This window comes from Salmo salar, chromosome 12 (assembly GCF_965601325.2).
Source record: "Salmo salar chromosome 12, fSalSal1, whole genome shotgun sequence".
NCBI lineage: Eukaryota > Metazoa > Chordata > Actinopteri > Salmoniformes > Salmonidae > Salmo > Salmo salar.
Window position 1 is genome coordinate 82,021,578 of NC_138302.1, and position 15,156 is coordinate 82,036,733.

General features: G+C 45.4%; 2 protein-coding genes across 2 annotated transcripts; one reads left to right on the top strand and one right to left on the bottom strand.

Moving 5' to 3' along the window:
- The first annotated feature begins 4,776 nt into the window (after positions 1-4,776).
- On the top strand, positions 4,777-10,435 carry LOC106565811 (netrin-4). The gene is made up of 10 exons (XM_014133366.3): positions 4,777-6,459; positions 6,889-7,358; positions 7,464-7,802; positions 7,941-8,067; positions 8,361-8,549; positions 8,746-8,962; positions 9,084-9,211; positions 9,330-9,398; positions 9,504-9,674; positions 9,843-10,435. Exons 1-10 carry the CDS (start codon positions 6,375-6,377, stop codon positions 10,010-10,012), a joined length of 1,965 nt encoding a protein of 654 aa, XP_013988841.2. The 5' UTR covers positions 4,777-6,374; the 3' UTR covers positions 10,013-10,435.
- Positions 10,436-12,809: 2,374 nt separating this feature from the next.
- Positions 12,810-14,849, bottom strand: chchd4a (coiled-coil-helix-coiled-coil-helix domain containing 4a). The gene is made up of 3 exons (XM_014133364.2): positions 14,685-14,849; positions 13,879-13,977; positions 12,810-13,708 (listed from the first exon to the last, which is right to left on the bottom strand). The coding sequence occupies exons 1-3, from the start codon at positions 14,704-14,706 to the stop codon at positions 13,323-13,325; spliced, it is 507 nt and encodes a 168-aa protein (XP_013988839.1). The 5' UTR covers positions 14,707-14,849; the 3' UTR covers positions 12,810-13,322.
- Positions 14,850-15,156: the final 307 nt, after the last annotated feature.

The following is a 15,156-nucleotide window of genomic DNA, read 5'->3' on the forward strand; positions in this document are numbered from 1 at the left end:
ACTCGGCTCAACCAGAAGAGGACTGGCCAGCCCTCAGAGCCTGGTTCCTCTCTACGTTTCATCCTAGATTCCTGCCTTTCTAGGGAGTTTTTCCTAGCCACCATGCTTCTACTACTGCATTGCTTGCTGTTTAGTGTTTTAGGCTGGGTTTCTGTATAGTACTTTGTGATATCTGCAGATGTAAAGAGGGCCTTATGAATGAATGTGATTGATTGATTGATAAAGAAATGGTGACGCAGCAATTACTCTTCCTGGGATCCACATAAAACATACAGCTACATGACAAACTACAGAACAGTTATAGACAAGAACAACATATATTACATTAAGTAAAATAAAAATAGTTAAAGGCCTATTTGGAATGAAGAATTTGGGGAAAATTTGCTGTCTTTGAAAACCCAAAGTCATAACGAACCCATGCACTGCACATCCACTTTGCGAGGATTCCTCACGAAAATAGATTTTCACAAAATGTAATACATAGAAGGATCCTTTGGAGGAAGGATTGTTGACATATATTTTACATTTATATCTTAAAGCCTAATTGATAATTAATTGAAGTTAGAATATTTGTGACATTTAGACCTTACCCAGGCCTCCTTTAAGACTCCATGTTGTTTCATCTGTAGGGGCTACAAAGCAAAAATTGGTGTCATATGAAGCTTTACCGTTTTCTCTGTAATATGAGTAGTATTTTGATTTTAATAACAATTTTCTTACATTCATTTATGAATATTTAAAAATATAAACTTAACATTTTAGATTTGGCAAATTTCTGAACATAATACAGTCTACGGGCATATCAAAGTTCCAGAGTGGGATCTCTGCTCGTTTTAGAGTTATGATCCAATGTGTAAGCACTACCAACAGAGTGAATGTGAACATTTATTTAAAAAATGGTTGCCCTCTGTCAACAATCCTTCCTCCAAAGGACCCTTATATACATTACATTTCTTGAAACTGAAAAACCCCAACATGTTTGTATTTTTTTGTGAGGAATCACACTTGTCCACAGCAGCCTCAAAGGCTTGCATGTCATTGTATTAGTTGATTTCTCTCCAATTATGTCTGATTTCCTTCCACTACCCTCAATGATATAAAAAAATCATAGAGGTCTTTATGTACAGCCATTCTGTTTAATATAATTGTCATTATGCCATGCTGCTATTTTTTATACTTAAGAACCGGAACCCCCATCAAAAGCTACTAGCTAGTAGTCAGTTAGCCATTGCTAGGCCCATCTGCTAGGGCCATCTCCCGGCTAGCCGAAGAGGCCCATCAGCCACTCCTTGGGCAACAATACCTATTTTGCCAATTGGCCTGGACCCCCACCAACCCATCACGACTGGACTACCGACGTAATTCCGCCCGAGGGTTTTTTTTCAACTGGCTCCTCCGTCGCGACGTCCCCTTGAATGCCCACCCGCTAGCCTGCTAGTTGCGGCCAGCTAGCTGTCTAGAGCACATCGGACTGTTAGCTTAAGAGTCCCATCGGACAAATTCTTTGGCCACAATACCTATTTTGCCAATTGGCCTGGTTTACCACACGGAGCTCTGCTGATCCGTCTGCTGACGTAACAGCACGAGGGGGCCACAACAGATTTTCTTCCATCACGAAGTCCCTCAAAGGCCCTTCTGCTAACTTGCTAGCCCCGGCCCGCTAGCTGCCTGAAGCCACTCACCTGACTCCTATGACCACTCGGCTACACATGCCTCTCCCAAACGTAAATATGCCGTGTCTATTGCTGTTTTGGTTAGTAATTATTGCCTTATTTCACTGTAGAGCCTCTAGCCCTGCTAAATACACCTTAGTTAACACTTTAGTTCCACCTACCACACATGCGGTGACATCACCTGGTTTAAATTATATTTCTAGAGACAATATCTCTTTCATCGTCACTCTATGCACAGGTTTACCCCCATTGTATTCACATCCTACCATACCCATGTCTGTACATTATGCCTTGAATCTATTCTACCATGCCCAGAAATCTGCTCCTTTTACTCTCTTTTCTGAACGTACTAGACGACCAGTTCTTATAGCCTTTAGCCGTACCCTTATCCTACTCCTCCTCTGTTCCTCTGGTGATGTGGAGGTTAATCCAGGCCCTGCAGTGCCTAGCTCCACTCCCATTCCCCAGGCGCTCTCATTTGTTGACTTCTGTAACCGTAAAAGCCTTGGTTTCATGCATGTTAACATTAGATGCCTCCTCCCTAAGTTTGTTTTATTCACTGCCCTAGCACACTCTGCTAACCCGGATGTCCTAGCCATGTCTGAATCCTGGCTTAGGAAGACCACCAAAAACCCTGAAATTTCCATCCCTAACAATAACATTTTCCGACAAGATAGAACTGCCAAAACGGGCGGAGTTGCAATCTACTGCAGGGATAGCCTGCAGAGTTCTGTCTTACTATCCAGGTCTGTGCCCAAACAATTTGAGCTTCTACTTTTAAAAATCCACCTCTCCAGAAACAAGTCTCTTACCGTTGCTGCTTGCTATAAGCCACCTTCTGCCCCCAGCTGTGCCCTGGAAACCATATGCGAATTGATTGCCCCCATCCATCTTCAGAGCTCGTACTGTTAGGTGATCTAAACTGGGACATGCTTAACACCCCGGCCATCCTACAATCTAAGCTTGATGCTCTCAATCTCACACAAATTATCAATGAACCCACCAGGTACAACCCCAAATCCGTAAACACGGGCACCCTCATAGATATCATCCTAACCAACCTGCCCTCCAAATACACCTCTGCTGTCTTCAACCAGGATCTCAGCAATCACTGCCTCATTGCCTGCGTCCGTAATGGGTCTGCGGTCAAGCGATTACCCCTCATCACTGTCAAACGCTCCCTAAAACACTTCAGCGAGCAGGTCTTTCTAATCAACCTGGCCCGGGTATCCTGGAAGGATATTGACCTCATTCCGTCAGTAGAGGATGCCTGGTTATTCTTTGAAAGTGCTTTCCTCACCATCTTAAGTAAGCCTGCCCTATTCAAAAAAATGTAGAACCAGTAACAGATATAGCCCTTGGTTCACTCCAGGCCTGACTGCCCTTGACCAGCACAAAAACATCCTGTGGCGTACTGCATTAGCATCGAATAGCCCCCGCGATATGCAACTTTTCAGGGAAGTTAGGAACCAATATACACAGGCAGTTAGGATAGAAAAGGCTAGCTTTTTCAAACAGAAATGTGCATCCTGTAGCACTAACTCCAAAAAGTTCTGGGACACTGTAAAGTCCATGGAGAATAAGAGCACCTCCTCCCAGCTGCCCACTGCACTGAGGCTAGGAAACACTGTCATCACCGATAAATCCGGGATAATTGAGAATTTCAATAAGCATTTTTCTACGGCTGGCCATACTTTCTACCTGGCTACCCCTACCCCGGTCAACCGCCGTGCACCCCTCACTGCAACTTGCCCAAGCCTCCCCATTTCTCCTTCACCCAAATCCAGATAGCTGATGTTCTGAAAGAGCTGCAAAATCTGGACCCCTACAAATCAGCAGGGCTAGACAATCTGGACCCTCTCTTCCTAAAATTATCAGCCGAAATTGTTGCAACCCCTATTACTAGCTTGTTCAACCTCTCTTTCATATCGTCTGAAATCCCCAAAGATTGGAAAGCTGCCGCGGTCATCCCCCTCTTCAAAGGGGGAGACACTCTAGAACCAAACTGCTACAGACCTATATCTATCCTACCCTGCCTTTCTAAGGTCTTCGAAAGCCAAGTTAACAAACAGATCACCGACCATTTCAAATTCCACCGTACCTTCTTCGCTATGCAATCTGGTTTCAGAGCTGGTCATGTGTGCACCTCGGCCACGCTCAAGGTCCTAAACGATATCATAACCGCCATCGATAAGAGACAATACTGTGCAGCTGTATTCATCGACCTGGCCAAGGCTTTTGACTCTGTCAATCACCACATTCTTATCGGCAGACTCAACAGCCTTGGTTTCTCAAATGACTGCCTCGCCTGGTTCACCAACTAATTCTCTGACAGAATTCAGTGTGTCAAATCGGAGGGCCTGTTGTCCGGACCTCTGGCTGTCTCTATGGGGGTTCCACAGGGTTCAATCCTCGGGCCGACTCTTTTCTCTGTATACATCAATGATGTCGCTCTTGCTGCTGGTGATTCTCTGATCCACCTCTATGCAGATGACACCATTCTGTATACTTCTGGCCCTTCTTTGGACACTGTGTTAACTAACCTCCAGGCGAGCTTCAATGCCATACAACTCTCCTTCCGTGGCCTCCAACTGCTCTTACATGTAAGTAAAACTAAATGCATGCTCTTCAACCGATCGCTCTCCGCACCCGCCCGCCCGTCTAGCATCACTACTCTGGACGGTTCTGACTTAGAATATGTGGACAACTACAAATACCTAGGTGTCTGGTTAGACTGTAAACTCTCCTTCCAGACTCACATTAAGCATCTCCAATCCAAAATTAAATCAACAATCGGCTTCCTATTTTGCAACAAACATACCCTCGTAAAACTGACTATCCTACCGATCCTTGACTTCGGCGATGTCATTTATAAAATAGCCTCCAACACTCTACTCAGAAAATTTGATGCAGTCTATCACAGAGCTAAAGCCCCATATACTACCCACCACTGCGACCTGTATGCTCTCATTGGCTGGCCCTTGCTTCATATCCGTCGCCAAACCCACTGGCTCCAGGTCATCTATAAGTCGTTGCTAGGTAAAGCCCCGCCTTATCTCAGCTCACCGGTCACCATAGCAGCCCCCACCCGCAGCACGCGCTCCAGCAGGTATATTTCACTGGTCACCCCCAAAGCCAATTCCTCCTTCGGCCGCCTTTCCTTCCAGTTCTCTGCTGCAAATGACTGGAACGAACTGCAAAAATCACTGAAGCTGGAAACTCACATCTCCCTCACTAGCTTTAAGCACCAGCTGTCAGAGCAGCTCACAGATTACTGCACCTGTACATCGCCAAACTGTAAGTAGCCCATCCAACTACCTCATCACCATATTGTTATTTATTTTTCTCTTTTGCACCCCAGTACCGCTACTTGCACACTCATCTTCTGCACATCTATCACCCCAGTGTTTCATTTGCCATACTGTAATAATTTCACCACTATGGCCTACTTACTGCCTCATTACGGTCTGTATATTTGCATCTTATTAAAGTAATTTATGTGAATAAAATTTCATTTTGTGGGACTATTCAACAATTCTAAGCCCCTTACATTTACACTGAGCCATAATACTAAAGAGACATGGTGTTTATTCCATCTACTGGGTATGCGTCAACAAGTTCAGCAATGGACTGTTCATTTCCTGACATAGGCCTACATGTGGTTAACACAGGGAATTTTGAAGAAGCACTATGGTATATCAACACTTTGGAGGCCAAGTGTTTAATATCCACCATCACTGTCTTGTATTAGGCCTATAGAAAGGATTCTGAGGCCCATCGACAAAATCAGACAGGCATGTGGTGAAGTGGTTGAGTAGCCTGTGTATTCAACCATGTATAAAGTCCAGAGAAGTTCTAACCAACTAAACTCATCTCCACGATTTACGATGAGTTTAGTAGCCCTCATTTACACATGAAATCGATCTGTGTAAATGCCAGCTATTAGTTGACAGCATTAATGAGGGCTATTCTTTGGGTGTTGAAATCTGTAGTTTTTGATAAAAACTATTTTAATGCGATGTCGGAGCTCCAGTCCGCCCTCACTAGTCGCCCCTCAACTTCATCATAACTCACGGAGTTGAGTTTAGTCAGCTAGAGCTGATTCCAATAACCAACTCATCATCAAGCTTTGATGATTTGAATAAACTGTGCAGTGCTAGGGCAAAAAAACTAAACATGCACCCGGGGGGCAGGAGCAAGTTTGGGAAACCTTATAGGCTAGTATCCACCGTGTGACAATGTGCTATCAAGGCAAGCCCTAAAAATGGAGTGCCCTGGGGCTATTTTCGTCAGCTATTTTGTAATAGCTCAGGAGTCGGGACTGGGCATCGTCTGACTCGATCGTTGAGAGACAATGACGGCCGCGTACGGGACACACTTCATTGACTAATGTTAATTGTTAATGATGATGCTCTGAATGCGAAAACAATCATTTCCCTGTCGTCATTATTAAAGATGTCAGACAAAACGTATGGCTGAATCAAACTGCGCCGCTGTTGGACTTCAAGCGATAGATTGGGATGTAGGCTATGCGAAATTTTGCGGTTCTCATTGGAATGCGGTCATCTTTGGAATAAACAAACGCATGTGACGCTAAGGCGCATCTGCACTGCTGCCAAGAATAATAAGACTATTTGACTGTGGGGAGTTTTATTGTCATTGGATTGCTAATAATTCATCCAGTGGGATTATCAAAAACCTATGGAACGACTTGAAGGTCGCCTTCGATTTGAGATGCTGGCGATTAACTGCGTTTTAATTGTAGCGTTCATGCACAGCGGGACAGGTGAGTGGCCATCAATTCATTTGATATGATGGTTCGATTTTTGGCCATAATTTTACTGTCTCTGTTGGCGCTATTGTAACGACGCAGTGGATTATAGGAATTTATCATAACAAATTCCATTGTGGGATGAATTGGGCACACAGTGCCACCAGCTGCGGTTTCGTTATCTGCCTTATCTTTACAGTTATGACTGGAAAAGATCGAAACTCGTTCTTGATAACTCTCGCCTATCGCCCGGTTTACTCTGATATTATTGAGTTACCTTAGAAGATGCAACCTGAGATACACGTGCGTACATTGCTCCCTTTCCTGCAGGACGCTCTGGAGTGCATTGACACCCTCCCATGGGAAAATAGCCAATATGCAGTTATGAGATTGCTTTTTTTATATTTATTCTGCATTAACTCTCTTCATCTACCCCATATTCAGCCTCCAGGTGTGTAGACCATGCCTGCAGTCCTCCCATGGGCAACCTGGCCAGTGGTAGGACCCTCACCACCCTCTCAGGCTGCTGTGGGAATGGGTCCCACCACTCCCCATGCTCCACTCCCCTCCACACCTGTCCAGATCATCTCCACCCTCCTGCCCACATGGTGGATGATCCCTTCCTGCACCCAGACACCTGGTGGGCCTCGGGCGTGGGCACTGACCAAGCGGAGGAGGTCCGCCTGGACCTGGAGACCCGTTTCTGTCTGACCCACGTGGTGCTGCTGTTCCACTCACCCAGGCCCGCTGCCATGGCCATGGAGCGCTCGCAGGACTTCGGCCGGACGTGGGAAACACTCAAGCTGTTTGCACAGAACTGCAGTCTGGTGTTTGGTCTTCCTGATGACACCAGTCAGCATGGCTCGCGGTGTACATCCCGGTACTCCAGTGCCAAGCCGTGCAGCAGGGGAGAGGTAAGAGGACAGAGTGTCTCATGCACTTTGTGGGGTAAGACAAAAGCAGAGTTCTAGAAGCACAGTAGACATACAGTATATAGTAGACCTTTATGTTTCTCACAGGTGATATTTCGGACTCTGGGTCCTGGTGGATTAGTTGACCCCTACAGTCCAGAGGGCCTTTCCCAGCTGACCCTCACCAACCTCCGCCTCAGACTTCTCAAGGCTCAGACCTGCCCATTATCTGTGGCGCCTTCCACCACTTCTTCCTCCATCAGACTCTTCAAACCTCCTGCGGACCGGAATCTTCCCCTTCTCCCTTCCCCCCAGCCCAGCTCAGAGGCCCCTGCCTCAGCTCCATTTGCCATTTACTCTCTCCTGGCTCGGGGGACCTGTCTCTGTCATGGCCATGCAGAACACTGCTTACCCCACAGAGGCGGACAGGACACACTGAAGGACATGGTGAGTGTGGTCTGCTCAGCCTGTGTGTATCTGTATGCTTTAAAAACCCTTAAGTAGCTATGCTTGTCCTTTATTGCGGATGTTTCAAATCAAATTCTATTTGTCACATGCGGCCAATAGACCTGATGTTTATTGCAGGTGGCTGGCAGGTGTGTGTGCACTCACCACACAGCAGGAGAACACTGTGAAAGGTGTGGCCCACTCTACAATGACCAGTCCTGGAAGCCAGCCAATGGCAGCAGTGGGGAGCCACATCCGTGCCATAGTGAGTGCCCTACTAAAAGGGACCAGGCCCTGTTGGGTTGCCAGCTCAAATCAAGCTCATGTTGAGAGATTATAGAAATACTTCAACATTGTTTACATTTCAGTTATTAAAGTTTCATTCAAACATTAACAAAATCTCCTGGAAAAGTTGTAGAACATGCAGGGAGGTCAAGACTCCAAGCTAAACCGGGAGTGTTGGCAACCCTACCGTTGGGTGTCATTAAATAATCTCTTTCCTCCTTACTAACCGCTCCATCCTCTCCCCTGTCCCGTTGTTGTCTCCCTGTGCTCCAGAGTGTGAGTGTCACAGCCATGCAGAGAGCTGTCATTTCTCCAAGAGGGTGTGGCTGTCCTTGGGGGGCACCAGTGGGGGTGTCTGTGACGACTGCCAACACAATACAGCTGGGCGCAGGTGCCAGCGCTGTCGCCACGGTTACCACCGCCAACCAGCCATGCCCCTCAACTCCCCCCACGTCTGCACACGTAAGTCAGGACAACCTACAGACAAGTCAAAGTTAAAGAACGCTACTTGAAACTGAAAACATGTGTATGTTAAAACATTATCTCCCTCTAGTGGTATGGATTTGTAACAATGTGGGGATAGAGCGAGAGGAAACAAGGGAGAGGGTGTGTGTGTTCTTGCTAAGTCTGTGTGTCTGTTTCACTCTTCCGTTAACAGATTGTTGGTGTGACCCACTGGGCTCATTACCAGCCAGCTCTGGGGAGGAGGGCCGATGGTGCCACCCCAGGAGTGGACAGTGCCATTGCAGACCTGGTGTGGGGGGAACAGGCTGCAACCACTGCCTCCCTGGATACTGGGGCTTTGGGGGAGAGGGGTGCAAACCCTGTGCTTGTCCCCAAAACTGTGACCCCCACACTGGGCTGTGCCTGGACAGGTAAGCCCTAAGCCCATTTCTCACTACTAAATCTAACACTTCATATGTGGCTTTCTTTCCTATTTCCAGTTTCACTCCACAATAACATCTTACCTCTGTATTCTCGTTGTCACTTCATCAGCTATGCAAATAACCAGGTTTTAAATATACCTATGGGAGGCAAGATTCTTGCCATGGACCATGCCTTGACCAATGAGGGTGAGCCAGTGTGGTCAAAGCAACTGGCAGTCTCTGCCCTGCACTACACAGGTGAATAATATTACACACTAGCATTAGAGTCATGCACCACCCACTACTTAATGCTTGCCTTCATGGGTTTGAGTAAACATATTAATGTGCTGCTGACACTGTCTATGGCTCCTTCCAGGGAAATGCAGTTGTAAGGAGAGAAAGTTGAGGAGTGTCTCAGATCTCTGCAAGACCAAATATGCCTATGGTAAAATATTTCCCAAGGTTCTCACATACTGTACTCATCCTACATTCTTTTAAATGTACCCCTCACCTTTTCAGCGATGTATGTCTCCATGTATGTCTGTGGCAGTGATCAAAGCCAGTGTGTTGTCAGCTCATGACAAGGGGAGCTACGCAGAGGTACAGGTCAAAGTTCGCAAGGTCCTGCGTTCAGGACAGGTGCCTCTCTCCCAGGGCACCCACAGTGTCTACCCCCTCTCCTGGACTAGCCGGGGGTGCACCTGCCCCATCCTTAATCCAGGTAGCCCAACTTATACATCACTGAACAGAATATTGTGCGACTATATTCAGTAATGTTCTAAATATCATCCTTATTTTTCCACAAGGTTTGTAGCTACTCTGTTCACTCTGATATATGTTCTTCTAAACAGGATGGAGGCTGAACCCTCTCCTCTCCCTCTTCTTCCAGGTGTGGAGTACCTGCTGGCGGGTCCAGAGGAGGTAGAGACAGAGCGGCTGCTGGTTACCATGCAGAGTGTGGTGGTTCCCTGGACCCCTCAACTGGGGACCCACATATCGGAGGGCCTAAGGCAGGGCTGCCCAGAACACCCTCTCCAAACCCATAACAGAGCAATTTGAATGGACATTTAGGGTTGTATCACTGGTTCAATAGAAAATTCAGGAAAGGGACTGAAAGTCAGTGGAAAAGGCTTGACTGTGTGTCTTGACCAATGACTGCTATGGAAAATCTTGCCCAGAAAAGACTACAACCCTGCCATATGATGCAAAGAGGACTGACTGGAATCTTTTGAGCCATTCTTGTGAAGATGATTTTACTTGAGGGAAATACCACACACAAACATAAAAAAAGCATCCTTCTGGAATCCAATGAATGTTTGGGTGGTCATATTTGAGCCATGCCTTTTATAAATAACATCAAAATGCCTACTAGGTTCTACAACAGTATGTTACATTCCAGTGCTGTCTCTGCTTTTAGTGTACTATATATTTATCAGTATGCAATTCGAATCATTTAGTGTTCCAATTAAAATGCTAAAAATACACCTACTTACTTAAATATTGAGGCACACAAGAGAGTGCACTGTTCTAGTCTGCAGCCTTCTTGGTGGGGGTTTCCCAGGTCAGGCCACACCATCTTCTTTTCTATTGTTCTTCTCCGTGCCTCTCTTCAGCGTAGTGCAGTCGCAGGGTGCATGTCTGGTGGTAATCTAAGTCTACACATGTCCCAGCCATCGCCATCTTCTTTTCCACAACAAATAGGGCCTACAAAGTACATCCAAAGATAAACCTGAGAAACTTGTGTTACGAAAATGTAGCTAATATCTTAATCCAAGGCTGTGTGTGTGGTGCAGTTATACCAAAGAATGAACTCGGGATCCCTGAGGAAGAATCACTTTCAAAGCATCATGGGCCAGTCGTAAATATGAATATGTAGCTTCATTTGTGTTTGAAGTATTCAAACATAGAATCAGAGAGGTGTGAAAGAGGAAATGAGACATGGTTCAGTATTAACTTTAATCAGGAGAGGTTAAATGGGAGTAGCAGTCCATTAAGGTTTAAATTACATGTTTTAAAAGCAGGTGAAGGAAGCGCCTTCACTGTGGATGGATACTGAAGCTTTGCACAATTTCATTATTGACTAAATAGTTTTTATACAATAATTGCCTAGCACCTGTCTAGATGATACTGTATATACTCACCAGCCTTTCTTCATAAGAACAGGAGTTGTTGATAAAAGCAGCCAGCACCAAACATACTTGGCCTTTCAGGACCCTCTAACTAGAAAAGTCATACACTATATACACAAAAGTATGTGTACACCCATTCAAATTAGCAGATTAGGCTATTTCAGTCATACCCTTTGCTGACCGGTGTATAAAATTGAGCACACAGCCATGCAATCTCCATAGACAAATATTGGAATTAGAATGGCGTTACTGAAGAGCTCAGTGACTTTCATTGTGGCACCGTCATAGGATGCCACCTTTCCAACAAGTCAGCTCGTCAAATTTCTACCCTGCTAGAGCTGTCCCGGTTAACTGTAAGTGCTGTTATTGTGAAGTGGAAACATCTAGGAGCAACAACAGCTCAGCCATGAAGTGGTAGGCCACACAAGCTCACAGAACGTGACTGCCAAGTAATCCATCCTCGATTGCAACACTCACTACCGAGTTCCAAACTGCCTCTGGAAGCAACGTCAGCAAAATAACTGTTCGTCGGGAGCTTCATGAAATGGGTTTCCATGGCCAAGCAGCCGCACACAAGCCTAAGATCACCATGTGCAATGCCAAGAGTCGGCTAGAGTGGTGTAAAGCTCACCGCCATTGGACTCTGGAGCAGTGGAAACGCATTCTCTGTAGTGATGAGACACACTTCACCGTTTGGCAGTCTGACAGACAAATCTGGGTTTGGCAGATGCCAGGAGATAGCTACCTGCCCCAATGCATAACACCAACTGTAAAGTTTGGTGGAGGAGGAATAATGGTCTGAGGCTGTTTTTCACAGTTCGGGCTAGGCCCCTTAGTTCCAGTGAAGGGAAATCTTAACGCGACACCATATAATGACATTCTGGACGATTCTGTTTTTCCAACATTGTGGTAACAGTTTGGGGAAGCCCTTTCCTGTTTCAGCATGACAATGCCCCCATGCACAATTCTTTTTTATTTTACCTTTATTTAACTAGGCAAGTCAGTTAAGAACAAATTCTTATTTTCAATGACGGCCTAGGAACAGTGGGTTAGGGGGCAGAACGACAGATTTTTACCTTGTCAGCTCAGGGATTCGATCTTGAAACCTTTCGGTTACTAGTCCACCGCTCTAACCACTAGGCTATCTGCCGCCCCACAAAGCAAGTTCCATGCAGAAATGGTTTGTCGAGATTGGTGTGGAAGAACTTGACTGGCCTGTACAGAGCCTTGACCTCAACCATATTGAACACCTTTGCCCATGATTTTGGAAAAATATGTTTTACGAGGTGTCCACATACACTACATGACCAAAAGTATCTCAAAAGGCCTGAATCCTGAGATTTACACACACACTGAATTTCAGATTTTCACATAAATCATGTATTGATGTCATTGTGATTTGCATAAATGTATGCATTAAACACATCTCCATCTTCCATGGAGACTGCATTATGCACCCCATAACAAAACGCCAGTTGGCTCACAGTGTTTCATTCTCTCCTTAGAGGAAATTATTGCATAGACAATGGATTTCCACTTTCTTAGGGCGGTCATTTGATGGAACAATCTATTATATAATAGTGAGGCAATGTAGGCTGTGCTAAAACTCAGATTTAACTGAAAAATACAGGTTGGTGGAAAAACTTCCTGCCACCAGCGACGTTCAGGACTTTTGACAAAACTTAAGTGGGAAAAACAGACATGTCACATGATCTTTGACCAGCAACTGAGAACAAGAGTAATCAAGCTTTAATACTAGCTCAATTGCTTACAATGATCCTGCAAGCGCAAACATGAAGTCAAGTAATCACAAACTAGCAGTAACATTGACAGTAGGTTACACACCTCCAGTGTAGCATTAACGTAGAATGGCACAACACATCTGATTTGAAGCTTGAAAAGCAGAAAAATGTTGGTTGCGAGTCTTAACTAAAGTCCCCTGCAGAAAACACCCCCCCCCCTACAAACTTGGCACTGTAGGAACCTCAGCTCAACAGCCACTACAATAAAGCCTATGAAATGTATTTTGTATTGTCCTCTCACAGCCTTAACTGATATTCCCTGGAAGAGACATAACTCCTTTGCAGTACTAGGCCCCCTTTAAAGTCATAATCCTTGGTGATGAACATTGAACCAAGAGATAAAGTCTGAGGCACCAGTGAACACACAGCTGATCTCCCATGAAAGTGGCCTGTGCTCAGCAGTGGTTTAAGAGAGAGACTGGGGGATGCTGGGTGATTTTAGCTGGCAGCCTGGCTGTCTGTGGATGGTGTATTGTCAGATGACGGGGCAGATTCAGGTGTCGGTGGGGACGGGGTAGAGTTACTAGAGGGCACTGAGGCTGGGGAAGAGTCCTCGGTGGGCACAGAGGCAGTAGAATCAACGAGGGAAGGGGCAGCAGCATCAGCTCCCTCGTTCTCGTCCTCCTGGGGGTAGAGCTCGGGGTACTTCTGCATACACTCCTGCATAGCACGAAAGTTGTCGATACACTCTGAACCCTTCACTTCTTCATTGCTGTAGTGGAAGCAGGAGAAGGCCTCCTTGAACTGTGTCCCACAGGGCCCACTAGCCATCCCTCCCAGGCATGGACAGTTCCAGTTGATCTCCCCACTGGGCAGGATCAGGCCTAGAGGAATAGGGATATAATAATGTATTGATATGGTTGTAATTGCGACCCTTCATCATTCTTCAGTATACACCTCTTTGGTATCTTTGTAATGACTACACTACTGATGAGCGTTTCATAATCCTTCCACATCCCCCAACATGAATTCACAGAATCTACAGCCCACTGACCCTGATCTTCGTAGGGGTCATTGGGGTCATCTGCAATGAGCTCAGCGTTGCTGGGCGCTTCATGGTCTTCCTTGGTAACGAAGATAATGCGATCTTTACCTGGCAAGGAAAAAACATAGGTGAGGTCAGCATGAGAAGATGGCATCTCCAAGGAAACAACAGGCACGGAGTTGTAACCATGAGATACTAAATGCACTTCCCCTCCCCGATTTCCAGGCTGGTTTTAAATCAATGTGGGAGACCATAAAAATTAATGGTTAATATTGTGTATATTGTCTGACCGACCCCCCCCCCCCCCCCCCAAAAAAAAAACAACAGCGCATTTATCTATTGGATCATTGCACGCTGTAGACTATTAATGTTGGCCATAATAGCTGTTAAGTTAACAATTCAACAGCTGTTTTTCAACAGAGTTCTGCACACAGTGTTAAGTCAACAGGGTCCTGATATAAAACAAACTTAACTGTCACCCGACATGACCTGCTCTTTGACAGCTCCGAAAGAAAGTCCTCAAGCCTCGTTAGCTATCTGGCTAGCTAGCATAGAAGCTGATGTGCTCGTCTCGTACTACTAATAGCCTGTCTCGCTACCTCTACAAATCGGATTAATACTGACATAATCTGATTGCCCTAGTTATAGACTTCGTTGAACCTATAACTGGCTATCTACATGGAATTACTGTACCAATAACGCCGGAATAAGCAACGCTGACATGCTACTAGTAGTTAGCCAACATGCTAGGCCAGTCAATGACATTGCATGAGCGAAATGAATGAAAATGTGAGTGTGTACGCCATTAAAGTCACCCTCTTGCTTGCAGTACGACATGACTGCCGGTGGTGATATCTGTCAATCCTCTACTTGTCTTACAAGTAACAACAGTTTTTGTCCAACAATTAGCTACTGTGCAGACATTTAATAACCGCCCGGCTATCAGTGTCTTGTCAGCAACACAAAAAAATAGTACTACCGGGTCACGGAATTTCGAAATTATTCTAAATAAAAGTCCCCCACGTGAAAAGCGTCAATGTGGGTTTTAAAACATCTTCCAATGTCAAATAAATGTCCCCAATGTGAATCACTGGATATGAAATATACACTACCGTTCAAAAGTTTGTGGTCACTTAGAAATGTCTTTGTTTATGAAAGAAAACCTTTTTTTTTTGTCCATTAAAATAACATCAAATTGATCCGAAATACAGTGTAGACATTGTTGATGTTGTAAATGACTACTGTAGCTGGAAACGGCTGATTTTCAATATAGGTGTACAGAGGCCC

Excerpts from the sequence above, each read along its gene's own strand:
- LOC106565811 (XM_014133366.3), top strand. The coding sequence starts at position 6,375 with ATGGAACGACTTGAAGGTCGCCTTCGATTTGAGATGCTGGCGATTAAC. Across the intron at positions 7,803-7,940 it reads AGGACACACTGAAGGACATG|GTGGCTGGCAGGTGTGTGTG; the intron begins GTGAGTGTGGTC and ends TGTTTATTGCAG. Across the intron at positions 8,550-8,745 it reads CTCCCCCCACGTCTGCACAC|ATTGTTGGTGTGACCCACTG; the intron begins GTAAGTCAGGAC and ends TTCCGTTAACAG.
- chchd4a (XM_014133364.2), bottom strand. The coding sequence starts at position 14,706 with ATGTCGTACTGCAAGCAAGAGG. Across the intron at positions 13,978-14,684 it reads GTCGTACTGCAAGCAAGAGG|GTAAAGATCGCATTATCTTC; the intron begins GTGACTTTAATG and ends TTTCCTTGCCAG. Across the intron at positions 13,709-13,878 it reads TGACCCCTACGAAGATCAGG|GCCTGATCCTGCCCAGTGGG; the intron begins GTCAGTGGGCTG and ends CTATTCCTCTAG.